The 17,630-nt window shown below is 42.9% G+C and overlaps 2 protein-coding genes and 1 long non-coding RNA gene across 11 annotated transcripts; 1 reads left to right on the top strand and 2 right to left on the bottom strand.

The window, feature by feature from the left end:
- The first annotated feature begins 32 nt into the window (after positions 1 to 32).
- LOC147157763 (uncharacterized) lies at positions 33 to 1,696 on the top strand. Its single transcript, XR_015091269.1, has 3 exons — positions 33 to 314; positions 820 to 925; positions 1,356 to 1,696. It is a non-coding gene; the product is annotated as an uncharacterized LOC147157763 (long non-coding RNA).
- Positions 1,697 to 2,482: 786 nt separating this feature from the next.
- LOC147157761 (class I histocompatibility antigen, F10 alpha chain-like) lies at positions 2,483 to 16,915 on the bottom strand. 6 transcript variants are annotated; one of them, XM_086062725.1, is made up of 10 exons: positions 11,742 to 11,910; positions 10,630 to 10,746; positions 9,950 to 10,052; positions 5,931 to 8,775; positions 4,695 to 4,961; positions 4,264 to 4,542; positions 3,448 to 3,747; positions 3,191 to 3,367; positions 2,974 to 3,101; positions 2,483 to 2,893 (listed from the first exon to the last, which is right to left on the bottom strand). In XM_086062725.1, the coding sequence occupies exons 4-9, from the start codon at positions 5,992 to 5,994 to the stop codon at positions 2,983 to 2,985; spliced, it is 1,206 nt and encodes a 401-aa protein (XP_085918851.1). In that variant the 5' UTR covers positions 5,995 to 8,775; positions 9,950 to 10,052; positions 10,630 to 10,746; positions 11,742 to 11,910; the 3' UTR covers positions 2,483 to 2,893; positions 2,974 to 2,982. The 6 variants fall into 6 exon arrangements, with proteins under 6 accessions (XP_085918851.1, XP_085918852.1, XP_085918850.1 ...); XM_086062726.1 differs by lacking the exon at positions 11,742 to 11,910 and adding an exon at positions 10,835 to 10,930; XM_086062724.1 differs by lacking the exon at positions 10,630 to 10,746.
- Positions 12,903 to 16,740, bottom strand: LOC147157762 (major histocompatibility complex class I-related protein 1-like). 4 transcript variants are annotated; one of them, XM_086062723.1, is made up of 8 exons: positions 16,593 to 16,740; positions 15,675 to 15,941; positions 15,247 to 15,525; positions 13,883 to 14,182; positions 13,693 to 13,800; positions 13,592 to 13,609; positions 13,399 to 13,499; positions 13,176 to 13,318 (listed from the first exon to the last, which is right to left on the bottom strand). In XM_086062723.1, the coding sequence occupies exons 1-7, from the start codon at positions 16,654 to 16,656 to the stop codon at positions 13,408 to 13,410; spliced, it is 1,128 nt and encodes a 375-aa protein (XP_085918849.1). In that variant the 5' UTR covers positions 16,657 to 16,740; the 3' UTR covers positions 13,176 to 13,318; positions 13,399 to 13,407. The 4 variants fall into 4 exon arrangements, with proteins under 4 accessions (XP_085918847.1, XP_085918846.1, XP_085918849.1 ...); XM_086062721.1 differs by having other exon boundaries at positions 12,903 to 13,318; positions 13,592 to 13,800; XM_086062720.1 differs by having other exon boundaries at positions 12,903 to 13,318; positions 13,399 to 13,609.
- Positions 16,916 to 17,630: the final 715 nt, after the last annotated feature.

The raw sequence follows: 17,630 nt of genomic DNA, 5'->3' as shown, positions 1-17,630 counted from the left end.
GTCGGTGTTTAACTTCCGGGTCGCAGCTGAGTCCAAAGCTAACGAGCAAAAATAATAATAATAATAATGGACAAATCAACTTTCGATTAACAAACACTACTGGACAGGGCAAGATGAACTGATGGAAACGTGTGCCGACGCACACGTTTTATTGGGACTAAACGACAATGTGCCGCAGTGTATTGTATTTCATAACAATGCACAATATGTCCGAAAGGAAAAATGAATGAATAAAAACAAAACAAGAGTAGGAACAGGAGGCTGTCAACCATGATTATGAATCTGTGCTCAAGATTGATGTTGACGGTTGTCAGGTGACTATTTCTCTTTTACTTAGAGCTGAGAGAAGGTTGGGAGAGTGAGTCTACAGCAGCCCCCCTGCATGTATATAGATATGAACAATTATCTGATTCACAAGGACGAGCAAAACCTGCTAACAAGACTTGCTAATGACTACACAGAAGATTTTATTAGAGCCTTAACGCGCTCTAATTTTGCAGCTTTGAAAATATGGGAATTTGAGACTGTCAATTAATTGCTGCACTGCTAATGTGAAGAAGGATATGCGGTTTGTGTCAAATCTGTTGGCCCTCTGTGTAGACGCAAAAGTAACTGAAAAAGAAGTGGGTATAAGCCGTAGTTTACACGCACACTTGTCGCCTTTTAAACTGCAAGCCTGACGTCACTCTACCAATCAAATTCTTCCACTTGTTGCACACAAGCGCCACCCTCTGGTCTGTCATCAGGATTGCAAAAGTCAAAGTCAGTCCTAAACCAGTTATTTTGTTTTTTTATGATGTATTTTTCTTTCATTAACAGGATTGTTCCCAACAATTTCCTACACGTGTGTAGTGAGCGGTTGTGGCATTTGGGCTGGAAATGCATTCCAGATCGTCTTCAGGCGCCACACTTTCGCCATCTCCTGGTCAGTATACGAAATGCTGTCGCTCAGTAGTTTGAAAATGTGTTACTACTAGTACCGCAACACCAGTGGCATGCGGGCTCTCTTGTGCTACACAAAATAATCATTCACAGAGAAATACAAATAATATTGAAAACATGCAATCAACATACTACAAGGAAACGTGTTGCTATGCATACAGTCGGAGAGGATTATGTGCAATTACTTTTAATGAATATTTTTGACTCGACTGCTTGATACCAAAAAAAGAGGAAATCCTTTTCACCATGTGACTGACGATTTCATACAAATCAAACGGACAAAAAGTTCAAGGTAAAAAGCAACCTGTGGAACTCAAATAAATCACCAATACACCAAAAGCATGTAAAAACCGTTGAGTGTCTAAACAGGAACGTCAGAATTGAACAATTCTCTCTCTGTTTTCAAATCCAAGCACTTGGATGGAGACGTCTCTGTCGTGTCCCGACACCTGCACGAAGACGAGCACAGCAAACGGTGGACATGAATCCAGAGTCCAAGAACACGTGGAGTCCGCGTCAGCTCACTCACCGTGTGACGTCACGAGGAACTGGTCCCGGAATGGGCCTCAGGAACCGACTCGGAAGCAGGTTCGGCCTCAAAATTGCAATTGGATATGTCGAACGACAAGGTATCGGGCTCGGAAGCGTCAGCAGCTGCGGGACGCAAAGATAGCGAGAAACACTACTGGACAGGGCAAGATGAACTGATGGAAACGTGTGCCGACGCACACATTTTATTGGGACTAAACGACAATGTGCCGCAGTGTATATTATTTCATAACAATGTACGAATCAACATTTTATGCGTCTTGAATGTATTCTGGCCACGGGGGTTAATAAGCTTCGGCTTCATCCCGTCAGCCCTTTTTCTTTTCGGATGTAACGAATATACGTTGCGTTGAAACTGTCACAATGATCTGTCCGAAAGGAAAAATGAATGAATAAAAACAAAACATGAGTAGGAACAGGAGGCTGTCAACCATGATTATGAATCTCTGCTCAAGATTGATGTTGACGGTTGTCAGATGACTATTTCACTTTTACTTAGAGCTGAGAGAAGGTTGGGAGATTGAGTCTACAGCAGCCCCCCTGCATGTATATAGATATGAACAATTATCTGATTCACAAGGACGAGCAAAACCTGCTAACAAGACTTGCTAATGACTACACAGAAGATTTTATGCGTCTCCTCTTAACGCTCTCTAATTTTGCAGCTTTGAAAATATGGGAATTTGAGACTGTCAATTAATTGCTGCACTGCTAATGTGAAGGAGGATATGCGGTTTGTGTCAAATCTGTTGGCCCTCTGGGGGCCCCTGCTGGCTAAGGGGCCCCAAGCAATTGCCTGCCTTGCCTGATGGCAAGCTATGCCTCTGACTGGACGTTTATTTATTTCTGCCTCGTTTACATTTACCATCATCGCGCAGGAGACGGAGCGACCTGTCAATCAACTGGAGTGGCATTGGCACCCACGTGTTAGCAATGAAGTCCTCTGCATGACCCGTCATCAGGACGGCAAAAGTCAAAGTCAGTCATGAACCAAAGTTATTTTGTTTTTTATAACGTATTTTTCTTTCATTAACAGGAAATACAAATAATATTGAAAACATGAAATCAACATACAACAAGGAAACGTGTTGCTATGCATACAGTCTGAGAGGATGAGTTTATGTGCAATTACTTTTAATGAATAGTTTTTACTCGACTGCTTGATACCAAGAAAGAAGAAATCCTTTTCACCATGTGACTGATTATTTGATACACCTCAAACGGACAAAAAGTTGTAGACAGAAAGAAGGAAGCAACCTAATGAACGCAAACAAATCTCCTCTAATACACCAAACCATGTAAAAAAAACATTGAGTGTCTTAACAGAAACATCAGAATTGAAAAATTCTCTGTTTTCAAATCCAAGCACTTGGATGGAGACGTCTCTGTCGTGTCCCGACACCTGCACGAAGACGAGCACAGCAAATGGTGGACATGAATCCAGAGTCCAAGAACACGTGGAGTCCGCGTCAGCTCACTCACCGTGTGACGTCACGAGGAACTGGTCCCGGAATGGGCCTCGGGAACCGACTCGGAAGCAGGTTCGGCATCAGACTCGGAAACGGACATTGAGGCCATCTCGCAATCGGTCTCGGAAGCGTCAGCAGCTGCTGGACGCAAAGATAGCGAGAGATGTGGAGCGTTTTTTCGCAAAGGTGGACATCGGACCCGGACAGGACTGCGAAGACGTTTGACTTACAAGCTGGAGCGTAGTGGAAAGTTCCGACTTGTGATCCCGAATGTTGCCGGCAGGCAGGCCAACATTCATCTGGTGGCCTTTTGCAACGCTTGACGAGGAGCACAAGCAGCGGCGCCAGCAGAGCGAGGAGCGCCAAGGGGACAACAACGGCCAGCGTCACCTTAGTGGCGTCTTCCTCTTGACCAGACGAGAGAAGGAAGACGTGTGAATGACACGCAAGGATCACGTGCGTGTGCGTGCGTGCGTGCGTGCGTCACCGTGGTTACTCAGGATGCTTCTTCTGTCCAGCTTGGTGACCAATTCGTCCTTGACGCCGGCCAGCTGGAAGACGCATTCGTAGCGGCCCTCCGCGTCGGCCGGCAGCTCCGCTTTCAGGTGGGCCGTCGTCTGGAAGGTTCCGTCGTGGTTGGGGAGGAGCTCTCCCATCTCCACGTCCTCGTGGAGCTCCTCGCCGTCCTTCCTCCAAAACAGGGCGGACGCCGCCGGGTAGAAACCGCTGGCGTGGCACGTGATCGGCGATGAAGGCGTCTTCTGCAGCAGCGACACCACCGGCAGCTCTGCCGGGCAAGGGATGGAGAAAATGTGTGAGAGGAACAAAGAAGGAAAGAATGAAAGGTGGGGGGAAAGTGGCAGATGGAGTGGATGTGTGAGAGGAGAAAAAATGTATAAGAATAACAGATGGAGAAAATTGTGGGAAAATGACAGACAGAGGAGAAAAGATGGAGTGTGCAATTAGAAAGAGGGAGAGAAACTCAGAGAGTTAAGAGGGAAAATGTGAGAGGAAGGAATGCAGCCATTGTATCTGAGAGGACAAACATTTAGAAAGTAGAAAATATGGATAGAATGTGTAAAAATACTACATTTATGGATAATGTGTGTGAGAGAAATATGAAGCAGGAGAACATTTGTTAGAGGAGAAAAGATGGATAGAAGTGAGAGATAAGAAACGCGAAGAGAATGTGCAAGAGGGCTAAATATGGAGAAAATTGTAAGAGGAGAAAAATGGAGAATGGGTGAGAGGGGCAAGGCGAGAGTGCATGTCAGCCATGCTCCTCCAGGGGGCGTGCTGGTACCTGTTCTCATCAGGAAGTCCCTCCCATAGTTCACAAACTTCTTCAAGTAAGAAGGACAAATCTCAGTCAAGTAATACTTCTTGTATTGATTCCTGAAGTCGTCTTGGTCCCACTTGTGTTTGCTGACGACAGCTTGCGGCTTAACTGCGATCCATCTCAGTGTCGACAACTCAAACGAGATGAAGTCTTCGCCGTCGTAACTTTGGTGTTCCCAACCGTCAACCTCGTCAGTCTCGTCGTCCCATTCGCAGCCAAACATCCTCTGGAACATGTGAACACCTGACACGCACACAAACACACAAACACACGAACACACAAAGCAACCTTACTTCTGCACGTCCGACTCGAGTACGTGTGTGTGTGAATAGTTAAAGCAAAAAGTATTCACACATGAAATGTTTTTGTTGTTAGAAAGTTGAATGTAAACAAACCTCCTGTTTGGTTGAAGCGCGCTTTAGCAATTTCAATGTTGATTTTGGAGATCTGCTCATTATAAATACTGTATTCTGTCTGTGTCTCCCAGTAGTGCGGATCCTTGTCGTTGATTTTGTTCATCCAGTCCTGTTTGGCTTTTGTTTTCCTGCTCTTGCTGTCGTAATGAACAATCTGAACGCCGTCAACATAACCAACAATCAAGAACGATGGCAACTTTGGAATGTGAGAGGACGCAGTTGTCAAATATTTGAGCGTGTGAAGCACTGAAAGAGAAAACAAAAACATTTTGTTTGTTTTACATCCAAAAATCTTATACTATTTGAAATGATTCTGCCTAAAACTAAAACTACGACAGCTTTTTTGAGGAAACAATCGTTTTTATTGTTATTAAAACATAGATTTGTCTTTTGCATTCATTTAAATAATTGATTTCAGCTCATTCTTACACACAAACCAAACAAATACTTCTTAATATGTATGTTGAGGAAGAATACTTCAGTATTCTTAATATGTATGTTGAGGAAGAATACTTCAGTATTCTTAATATCTATGTTGAGGAAGAATACTTCAGTCGGCTGAAGTATTCTTAATATGTATGTTGGTTGGCGACGATGTGTCCTGCTTGTATCCTTCCGCGAGTCCCGCCACCGTCGTTCGCTAAACCAATGAGGTTGCGCTCCAATCCGCTCAAATCCTTCTCACTTGATTGGTCAAAACAACCCTTCATTACACCAGAGCCCGCCCTCTTCTACGAGTACAAATCACGGCGCTCTACAAGTACAAATTAGTTTTGCTCCATTTGTAGCGCGACAAATGGGGCAAAACTCACGTCACTGAACAGCAGCAGAAAAACAACTTGTGACTCCTAGTGGCGACTTCTTTGACTACAAGTTGTCATTTCTACAGGTACAAATCACAACTTTTACAGATACAAATTTATAGTTTTTGTACAGGTACAAAAAAATGTTTGTACAGATACAAATCATGACTTTTACAGGTACAAATTTGTTTTTACAGATACAAATTTGTTTTACACATACACATTTTTTTTTTACAGGTACAAATTTCTTTTACAGACACAATTTTTTTTTTTACAGGCACACATTTTTTTTACAGATACAAATCACGACTTTTACAGATACAAATTTAGACTTTTTTCTACAGGTACAATTTTTTTGCACAAGTTAGTTTTGCACCAAATTTACCTCCATAGAGTCAACTTGTGCACTTACCAGGCGTCACGCTGTGGATTTGCACAACCACCACAAACAATCCCAACAAGTTCATCTTCCACATCTTTTGCTCCTTTCGGTCCCGCGTCAAAGCAAACCAGAAGACGCCGCTCAAATACCCGTCGATGACGTCACCTGAAAGAATGGCGTCCTTTTACGCCTCAAGTCAAGTCGAGTGTGCGTAAGAAGAGATGAAAAGCAGCACAGGTGTTTTGGAAGTTTTGGGCTGAAACAGCGACGCTCTCCTTCCTGCTGGCCAGGAACCGGTAAGACAAGTTCTCCTTTCGGGGAAATTACATGGCTACAGACCGGGTGACGTCAGGCCAAGAAACACAACATACATGCGCATTTTACTTTGGACAGGAATCATAAAATAAACGTTTCAGCTGTGTTGAAGCAAAACTAATTACAAAAAAATCACAAGTGTGTTTATTTGAAGTCTTTCTAGTTTCATTTTGTCATTTCTACGTTGAGCTTTGAAGAATAAACTGTTTATCGGACGCGTCGGAACGCTTGAAACCGAAAGTGGTAAAGTTCAAGTTTCCTGGCGTGAGACGCAAAATTCCTTGACGCCACGCCAGCAGCAACAACAGCTCGGATTCGCATTCAAGGTGTGCAAATGCTGATCTCCAGCAACGACATCGGGGTGGGGTTACAACTTAAATGCTTGCGGGGGACACATTTTTCATCAGTGATACTGGGGGGGGGGGGGGCACGCACAAGAAACACGCACTTCCTATATACCAGACGTGTATTTTTAAACAACAAATGCTATTTAAAATGTGGACAAAATACGTCCTCTTCATATATTAATTGTTTTGACAAATACATAAAAGATCCACTAATCATAACCCAACAACAAAGAGTTTGAAGCAAACTCAATATAGTAAAGGGCAGAATAGCAGCTGTTGAATTATTAACATTGTTTTTCAGTTTCAATTTATATTTTAGCCGTTTTGGATTTAGTTATAGCTGTGTAGCTCAATGAATAGAATTGTCTATTGTATTCTTATCTGTCTCTTTCGCCTGAGAAGAAAAGGGCAACAAGTTATTTTCCATGTTATCTAGAAGGGAGTGTAGTCTAGTACCGGTCTCAGCCGGTCGAAGTGAGACAGGCTGATTTATTATTGTTTAGGTCTAATCTGATTTGTATTCCTGAGAACTTCTGCCTTTTTGTGAAGGGGAGGAGGCTTTTCGTATTCACCCACTTTTCAATAAATAATGATGTGCAGGAGAAGGAGGGGCACACTTTTGAACAGAACACTGCTTGGGTGACTTCAATTGTGTGATCAGAAGCTTCTGACTAATTACCTTTGCAAAGGGACTTCTTCACCAGAATCTCACCATTCAGTTAATTGAACACGCAAAGAGTAGAATACAAAAATTGTCTACTCTAACACAGCCCAAGAGCCGGTGGCCCGACAAAACTGTGTACCCGGGCCGTCGGAGTAGCATACCTGCACTTCAGCGCAATAGGAAATGACGGATGGCTGAGGCTTACAGATAGAGGCGGTGGCTGCAATTTATTCACAAATGTAGATTTATTAAATGTCGTCCTTTTGATTCATTGTAAGGAAATTGAAGGGTTTGGAAGGACTTTGAGGAGGGTGAGGACGAAGCAAGCCTTGTGTATTTAATAACTCCAAACGTTTACTGTCCGATTAGACCTTTTGGGTTTTTTTGTTTTTGTTTTGTTTTGTTTTGAGTGTTTTCTTTTTCTTGTTTGACAGCACCGTTTATGTGCTCAGTTTGAATTGGATGTTGAAGTGTGAATTAATAAAGAAAGCAAAAACAAACAAACATGGTCATTCATTTAACAATATATGACCTTTTGCACCGACGTCACATGATCACGTGACTGCTCTTGAAGGACGGACGGAAGGAAACGACTGTTAAATGGAAGTGGACGTGACCCGGAACGACTTTGTGATTTAGCGGCTGTTATTTTACTAATTAAAAGTTATTATTACTTCAAGCTACAGAATCCGAAGTTTGCCTTTTTTCAAGTGGCACATTTAGTCGGGACTTATAAATCGCGATATTTACTTAATTTGGAGATCGCTAGTTTGAAAACCGCCCATTACCTTTTGTCGCCTGCTGTTTTTACCAAGTTCATCAAATCGCCTTTGCCAGAATTCACAGCGCACGACCTACATGATGTAGTCAATGCAGTATCTCCTCCTTACACCGGGGCTGATTTCAAAGCTTGTCGCTGGCGCTCTCTGGACCACTTTTTTTTTTTTTTGTTGACATGTTAATAAACTGAAGTCGCTGGACTGGTTCATTGCGCATCACTTGTTTGTGTGTCGGTTCGTCCGCTGCCAAACTGCAAAGAAGTGGAAGGTCACTTCAATGTTTTCTTCAAGGTCATCTTCCCGTGAATGCAGCTGCGTCATCACCGACAGTCCCAGAAACGTCGCGGGTCCTCTTCTGCACTGGTGGGTTTCATCTTCTGTCAAATTTGCTGCATTAAAGAAGAAAACAAACACTTGACGTCTTTTTTGTTGAGTCCACTTGACCAGGCAGTGACTTTTGTCCAACACTTGTGTTCTTGTTGCTGCATTGATGCCATCAGCTTGAAGTTGACGGTAAGTTTTGACTGTTGTCGACTCGGCGAGCGTCTCCTCGATGTCTTCCAATGTTTTTCTGCTGCAGGCGCCGAGGAACGTGGCGGGCTTCCTGGCGTTGCGGCCGTGTGAGCGATTGGCCCAAATCCCACAAGAGTCGTCGGATCGCCTTCTGTGCAGGTGGCATTCATCATATTTCAAAAAACGTTGACTTGACTCACTGATGTCGTTTTTGTCTTAGGGCCGCACGATCCGCTCCCGCTGGCTCGCAACTTCACCTGGTGACCACAAGGAGGCAGCAATCAAGTCATACAACCTCAAGTTGTTGTTGTTTTTTTAAGTTTGTGTTGTTAAAAAATTATAAAACAAAAAACATTCTAAAATGTTTTCATTTTGTCATTTCAACATGTTGTACTCTGCAAAACAACTAAAAATTGAAACATTTCAACTTTTCTGAAATCTTCTTGTAACATTACAAAACCTGCAAAATTAAAATTGACAGAATTATAACTTACATTATAACATTAAAAAACATGGTGGGCACGGATATGCAAATTATTGAGCAGCAAGCCATCTGATTGGTGGGTTCTGTCATAAGTGCCAGAATCTGATTGGGTGGCTCTAAATGGGCGTGGTTATGCAAATTTGATTGCATGCAGCCAGCTGATTGGTCAATTTGGAGAGGGTGTGGCCAGTTATGCAAATTCTTACTTTTGGGGGGGGGCTATGCCCATTAATTTGCATGTTGAAGCTTCATAGTAACAAAAAAGCATTTTTGGGCCCTTGAATGGATTGCAAGTGGATTGTTCAGGTTGTTGTTGAAGATGTTTTGGCCCCTGGTCCGAGCAGGCTTCCTCGATTCATGCTGAAAATCCCGCCATCTGGCCTTGAGAATGAAGCGAGAAAGCCAGCTCGGACGCGAGACCAAACGTCTTCAAGAACAATCCACGTGCAATCCATTCGAGGCCCTGAAAATACAAGCACAGGGCAGATGGAAATCAAACACGGAGACACTCATTCCACTTGAACAATATATTTGACTTGAGACAAGCACTTCTTTGGACACAACAATAATTTCATGCAGCAGCACATGGCACCATGTTGTGTGTGTGCGTGTGTGATGTCACATGAGCACAAGCGAGCCATCATCTCCAAAAGTCAACAAACACACTAACAGACAAGAACATCATTCAATGCTTCTGGACATTTGTTTGAATAGCATTATTTGAAAAAGTGGGCAAAAATAACATCCATTGATTGATTGCAAAAGACCTTCGTGTTATTTTGCCAAACATTTTCAGTCATTTAGCCACAACAATGTCATCCTTAAGCATTGAATGATGTTCTGCTGAGCGTGTGTCGGAAATCAAGCGGAGGTTCAAGCGCACTGAGAAGTGGCTTCGTGACATCACATACCTCAAGCACACATTTGCCTTCTAATAGCGCACACACCTGTCCATAAGCAGCTTGCTGTCAATGGAGTGCAGACCCATCCCACATGTCCGAAAAGTCTCGAGTCTGTTGGCTGCGTGTCCGTCCAAGACCTCCTCCCATCCTGTCGGGAAACAAAAACAAAAGGAGTCAGCCATGCTCATTCACATGACAGCTAAGTCCGATGCTACCTAGCTCAACCAAAAATAGGAGAGAAAAAATTGTCATTAAAATGCCTCCGTTAAAAATCGTTAACAAAGGTTAGCATGTTGAATCATCAGTAAAAGCAGAAGCATGATCTATCTGTCAATAGACGCATAGTCGAGAAATAAGACAGAGTGTACCTAATATTTGGACACTTGATTAGGTACACTTGAGGGGAACCTCATGACTTGTCTATCTACTATCAGAACCTGCATACATGACTAGAGTGTACCTAAAAATGTGGCCAGTTTGGAAAGTCATTAGGTAGATGAACGCAACCAAAAACAAAGATTTTTTTTAAAATACATTTGAAAAAGTTTTTGTTTGTAAGTTGTTTATATTTTCTAAATATTTCATTTTTCAATCATTTGGGCCACACCAATGTGATATTAAGAAAAACACATGTTCAGAACCATTGAATGTTGTTCTGGTGTGTGTCTAAGTACATCAAGCGCAAGTCAGTGCACTGGCAAATGGCAAAGTGGCATCAGACACACCTCAAGCACACAGCATGGCATCCTCGGTGTAAAAAATGTACCCGCGCCTGTTGAAAAGCAGCTTTCCAATTGCATGCTGGTAGCACAGACCCATCCATGTCCCAAACGGACTCGATCCTGTCAAGAAAACAGAAACGGAAAGGGTGAGTAATGCTCATTTGCATATCGTATGTGACAATTTGCATAAAATACTAGGCTTTCATACAATTGAAATTCTCTGAAATATGCGCGTCACTACTTGATAAATGTCATATTATTGAAGTTTTGACCACAGGCTGCCTGTGTGATACATGCAATGAGCAAGCGGGTCAGCGCAGTCCAACCTAAGCCACTCCCCCACCCGCTCACTCCGCTCTGCTGACTCCACCCATCACCCGCACAAGACCGCGCCTTCGCCAATCGCTGCTGGCCCGCCCTCTGGAACTTTTGCTGCATTCGAGGATGCTCGGAAGTCCGGAATGCACCGACGCACTACAATGTGACGTCACTCTACAATAGCGACCGCTTTGGAAAACACAATTTACTCGAGGTTAAAACTCGATAGCTTTCTTCATTTATAAATATTCGACATAACTCCACGTAAAACAACGTCTCCCTGCATGAAATTATATGGTTAACTACTAAACTGTATGAAAATGCTTATGATATAAGATAAAAACAATAAATTAAGCAAAATTGCGAGAAGGCAAGTTTGCTTGAAGTCAGAAAGAGTTTTGAGAACCAAAATAAAAAGACAAATTTATCACTATCCACCATTTTGGTTGTTTACTTTTGCCTCGAACACTTTCAGGTCGGAACTGAAAAAACAAGTCGGATCAATTATAACCATCCTCGAATGCAGCATCAGGAATACTGACTCAATAGAACATTTTCAAATGCTTGAATCCTGCTGTTATTTTTTTGTATTTATTATTGCTTTTATCTCACTTTCTCGTTTTTGACAAGTAGACTAATAAACACATTTTACATTGGACAATAGTATCGCGTCTCGTTAGTTGACCTAACCGAGTCAGCCGAGGACACGCTAAATACGAGACGATGGTTCTTTTTAAACAAAAATATACTTTTAGAGGACCATGCAGTAAAAACGTGGACAGTTGAGCACGACTTACCTTTTCACAACACGTCGCCACTTTTCTTCAGGTGACGTGCAGGTAGACGGGCAGCAGCCGACGTAGAGACAACATTCCTTTAGTGTGGACGCCTCTGTGCATGTAAACAATCCAAAATTACCTACTAACGTGACTTGGAGGCAACCGTGTGATCAAAACAAAACAAAAAACGCCAAGCCAAACAATTTCTCATTTCCTTTTCCGGTCGTTGTTTAACTTATGGGTCGCAGCTGAGTCCAGAGCGAACTAGCAAAAATAATAATAATAATAATAATAATGGACAAATCAACTTTCGATTAACAAACACTACTGGACAGGGCAAGATGAACTGATGGAAACGTGTGCCGACGCACACGTTTTATTGGGACTAAACGACAATGTGCCGCAGTGTATATTATTTCATAACAATGTACGAATCAACATTTTATGCGTCTTGAATGTATTCTGGCCACGGGGGTTAATAAGCTTCGGCTTCATCCCGTCAGCCCTTTTTCTTTTCGGATGTAACGAATATACGTTGCGTTGAAACTGTCACAATGATCTGTCCGAAAGGAAAAATGAATGAATAAAAACAAAACATGAGTAGGAACAGGAGGCTGTCAACCATGATTATGAATCTGTGCTCAAGATTGATGTTGACGGTTGTCAGGTGACTATTTCACTTTTACTTAGAGCCGAGAGAAGGTTGGGAGAGTGAGTCTACAGCAGCCCCCCTGCATGTATATAGATATGAACAATTATCTGATTCACAAGGACGAGCAAAACCTGCTAACAAGACTTGCTAATGACTACACAGAAGATTTTATGCGTCTCCTCTTAACGCTCTCTAATTTTGCAGCTTTGAAAATATGGGAATTTGAGACTGTCAATTAATTGCTGCACTGCTAATGTGAAGGAGGATATGCGGTTTGTGTCAAATCTGTTGGCCCTCTGGGGGCCCCTGCTGGCTAAGGGGCCCCAAGCAATTGCCTGCCTTGCCTGATGGCAAGCTATGCCTCTGACTGGACGTTTATTTATTTCTGCCTCGCCCACATTTACCATCATCGCGCAGGAGACGGAGCGACCTGTCAATCAACTGGAGTGGCATTGGCACCCACGTGTTAGCAATGAAGTCCTCTGCATGACCCGGCATCAGGACGGCAAAAGTCAAAGTCAGTCATGAACCAAAGTTATTTTGTTTTTTATAATGTATTTTTCTTTCATTAACAGGAAATACAAATAATATTGAAAACATGAAATCAACATACAACAAGGAAACGTGTTGCTATGCATACAGTCTGAGAGGATGAGTTTATGTGCAATTACTTTTAATGAATAGTTTTTACTCGACTGCTTGATACCAAGAAAGAAGAAATCCTTTTCACCATGTGACTGATTATTTGATACACCTCAAACGGACACAAAGTTGTAGACAGAAAGAAGGAAGCAACCTAATGAACGCAAACAAATCTCCTCTAATACACCAAACCATGTAAAAAACGTTGAGTGTCTTAACAGAATCATCAGAATTGAAAAATTCTCTCTCTGTTTTCAAATCCAAGCACTTGGATGGAGACGTCTCTGTCGTGTCCCGACACCTGCACGAAGACGAGCACAGCAAATGGTGGACATGAATCCAGAGTCCAAGAACACGTGGAGTCCGCGTCAGCTCACTCACCGTGTGACGTCACGAGGAACTGGTCTCGGAAGCAGGTTCGGCATCAGGCTCGGAAACGGACTTTGAGGCCGGCTCGGGATCGGGCTCGGAAGCGTCAGCAGCTGCGGGACGCAAAGATAGCGAGAGATGTGGAGCGTTTTTTCGCAAAGGTGGACATCGGACCCGGACAGGACTGCGAAGACGTTTGACTTACAAGCTGGAGCGTAGTCGGCTGCAAGGAAGAAAAGAGGAAGAAAGTTGCGACTTGTGATCCCGAATGTTGCCGGCAGGCAGGCCAACATTTGCGTCCCTCACCTGGTGGGCTTTTGTAGCGCCTGACGAGGAGCACGAGCAGCGGCGCCAGCAGAGCGAGGAGCGCCAAGGGGACAACAACGGCCAGCGTCACCTTAGTGGCGTCTTCCTCTTGACCAGACGTGAGAAGGAAGACGTGTGAATGACACGCAAGGATCACGTGCGTGCGTGCGTGCGTGCGTGCGAGCGTCACCGTGGTTACTCAGGATGCTTCTTCTGTCCAACTTGGTGACCATGTCGTCCTCGACGCCGGCCAGCTGGAAGACGCATTCGTAGCGGCCCTCCGCGTCGGCCGGCAGCTCCGCTTTCAGGTGGGCCGTCGTCTGGAAGGTTCCGTCGTGGTTGGGGAGGAGCTCTCCCATCTCCACGTCCTCGTGGAGCTCCTCGCCGTCCTTCCTCCAAAACAGGGCGGACGCCGCCGGGTAGAAACCGCTGGCGTGGCACGTGATCGGCGACGAAGGCGTCTTCTGCAGCAGCGACACCACCGGCAGCTCTGCCGGGCAAGGGATGGAGAAAATGTGTGAGAGGAACAAAGAAGGAAAGAATGAAAGGTGGGAAGAAAGTGGCAGATGGAGTGGATGTGTGAGAGGAGAAAAAATGTATGAGAATAACAGATGGAGAAAATTTGTGGGAGAATGACAGACAGAGAAAATGTGTGAGAGGAGAAACAATTTAAAGAATAACAGATGGAGTAAATTTATGGGAGAATGACAGACAGATAAAATGTGTGAGAGGAGAAAGATATAGAGGACGTGTGTGAGGACCAAAGATGGAAAATAAGCGTGAGAGGATGACAGGTAAAGTGAATGTATGAGAGGACCAAAGAAGGAAAGAACAAAAGATGAAGAGAACAGAAGAGAAGAGAGAAAGTGGGAGAATGACAGAGAGACGCTGAGAGAGGACAAACTTGAAGAGTAATGTGAGAGGACCAAAACCGGAAAGCGTGTGTGAGAAGAGAAAAGATGGAGAGAAAGTGAGTGGATGACAGATGGAGAACAAGTTTAAGAGGAGGAACCATGGAGAGCAAGTCAACTCAGAAAGAGAACAGAGAATATGTGAAAGGAAGACATATAGCCATTATGTGTGAGAGGACAAAAGATAGAGACAATGTTTGAGAGGGGAATTTAAGTGTATAGAGATGTGTGTGAGGGGAATGAAGATATAATGTTTAACAAGGAAAAATGTAGAGATGTGAGGTGCAGAAAGATGGAGAGATGACAAAAGGCGGAAGAGAACACGGTGGAGAGAAAGTGAGAGGATAATGAATGAAAAGAACATGAGTGAAGACCAAAGATGGAGAGCATGTGTGAGAGACAGATGGATAGAATGTGTGAGAGCAGAAAAATGGCCAGAAGAGGATCCAATGTGTGAAAAAACGTGTGATGGAAAGATGGAGAGAATGTGTGGAAATGAGGAAAGTTGGAGTGCAAGATGATGAAATTAGTGAGAGGAAATCGAGAACATGCGAGGTGAGGAAAATGGAGAATGTGTGAGAGGGGCAAGGCGAGAGTGCATGTTGCCATGTCAGCCATGCTCCTCCAGGGGGCGTGCTGGTACCTGTTCTCATCAGGAAGTCCCTCCCATAGCTCACAAACTTCTTCAACTCAGAAGGACAAATCTCAGAGTAAAAATGCTTCAGGTATTGATTCCAGGCGTCGTTTTGGTCCCACTTGTGTTTGGTGACGACAGCTTGCGGCTTAACTGCGATCCATCTCAGTGTCGACAACTCAAACGAGATGAAGTCTTCGCCGTCGTAACTGAGGTGTTGCCAACCGTTAACCTCGTCAGTCTCGTCGTCCCATTCGCAGCCAGACATCCTCTGGTACATGTGAACACCTGACACGCACACAAACACACAAACACACAAACACACAAAGCAACCTTACTTCTGCACGTCCGACTCGAGTACGTGTGTGTGTGAATATTTAAAGCAAAAAGTATTCACAAACGAAATGTTTATGTTAGAAAGTTGAGTGTAAACAAACCTCCAGTTTGGTTGAAGCGCGCTTTAGCAATTTCAATGTTGACTTTGTAGACCTGCTCATTAACAATATTGTCCTGTGTTTCTGTCTCCCAGTAGTGCGGATCGTCGTCGGTGATTTTGTTCATCCAGTCCTGTTTGGCTTTTGCTTTCCTGCTCTTGCTGTCGTAACGAGCAATCTGAACGCCGTCAACATAAGAAACAACCAAGTACGCTGGCAAGTTTGGAATGTGAGAGGACGCAGTTTCGAAATATTTGAGCGTGTGAACCACTGAAAGAGAAAACAAAAACATTTTGTTTGTTTTACATCCAAAAATCTTATACTATTTGAAATTATTCTGTCTTAAACTGAAATAACTATGACAGCTTTTTGAGGAAACAATCGTTTTTATTGTTATTAAAACATAGATTTGTCTTTTGCATTCATTTAAATAATTGATTTCAGCTCATTCTTACACACAAACCAACACAAACACTTCCTTAATACACTCCATTTTGTTTTTTGTGTGTTCACGGTTCACTTACATTCATTTAATGTCTATTAAAGTTAATTGTTAGTTATTTTCTTCTATGCTAAGCACATCCGCCTCACAGTCAACAGTCCAAGGTTCAAATACAGCCTCCAGCAGGAACTTGCATAACATACGTTAATTAAACACTAAATTGTCCCTTGATGTAGTTGTTAGTTTATTACAAAGAAAAAGGTTACTTGGATACAACTTCTTTTTAATTTGGCTTAGGAAAAAATACATGCATTTGATTTCTATTAAATTGAAAAAGATGTTTTCAGTTGCAACCAAATCATGAATATAAAGAGAAAAAAATATATGTATTTTTTTAGCTGTAACAAATTACAGCTTTTTTTGTTTTGTTTTTCTCAGTAAGATGTGGAAAAATTGGGAGAGCCAACTTGTGCACTTACCAGGCGTCACGCTGTGGATTTGCACAACCGCCACAAACAATCCCAACAAGTTCATCTTCCACATCTTTTGCTCTTTTCGGTCCCGCGTCAAAGCAAACCAGAAGACGCCGCTCAAATACTTGCCCACCCGTCGATGACGTCACTTGAAAGAATGGCGTCCTTTTGCGCCTTAAATCAAGTCGAGTTTGCGTAAGAAAAGATAAAAAGCAGCAATGTTTTTGGAAGTCTTGTGCTGAAACAGCGACGCTTTCTTTCTCTCTGCTCAGGAGCGGTGAAGGCAACAAGGAAGCGGCTCCTTTCGGAGAAATCACGTGACCACAGAACGGATGACGTCACACACAATATTCAATACAATATTCCTTTATTGTGGACGGCTCTGTGCATGTAAACAATCCAAAATGACCTACTGACGTGACTTGGAGGCGACCGTGTGCTCAAAACAAAACAAAAAACGCCAAGCCAAACAATTTCTCATTTCCTTTTTCGGTCGGTGTTTAACTTCCGGGTCGCAGCTGAGTCCAGATTTAACTAGCTATAATAATAATAATAATAATAATAATAATAATAATAATAATATTAATCGGATTCGGAATCTCACCGCACGCAAGGCATGCTGGTCCAGGTCGAAGGTTATGCATCCCCAGTTGGCCGGTAAACATGGCGGCGTGTGACCCCGACATAGAGTACTTTTTTTGTTGTTGCTTTCTTTATTAATTCACACTTCAACATCCAATTCAAACTGAGCACATAAACGTCAAACAAGAAAAAGAAAACACACACACACACACAAATCTACATATCCCCTTTTAAACACTGTTGCAACCACTTGAATTTTATCATACCACTCATGACTTCATAATCATAATCACATTCAGCCCACCTTCTTCAAATGGTTTCACGACATCCCCCTTTTCTCAAATAGTGATTTTTTTTTTTTCCAAATGAATGTTTGATTTAATTAAAGGATCCGAAATGTATAAATAAAAGGCTGTGCATATAAATCTTGAGAGAATCTCAATTTTGGTTAACAAAAATATG

Source organism: Leptonotus elevatus, chromosome 19 (assembly GCF_054856555.1).
Source record: "Leptonotus elevatus isolate MCC_2025b chromosome 19, RoL_Lele_1.0, whole genome shotgun sequence".
In the NCBI taxonomy this organism is placed as follows: Eukaryota; Metazoa; Chordata; class Actinopteri; order Syngnathiformes; family Syngnathidae; genus Leptonotus; species Leptonotus elevatus.
The sequence above is the reverse complement of the archived record's forward strand: the minus strand, read 5'-3'. Positions and strand labels throughout refer to the sequence as shown.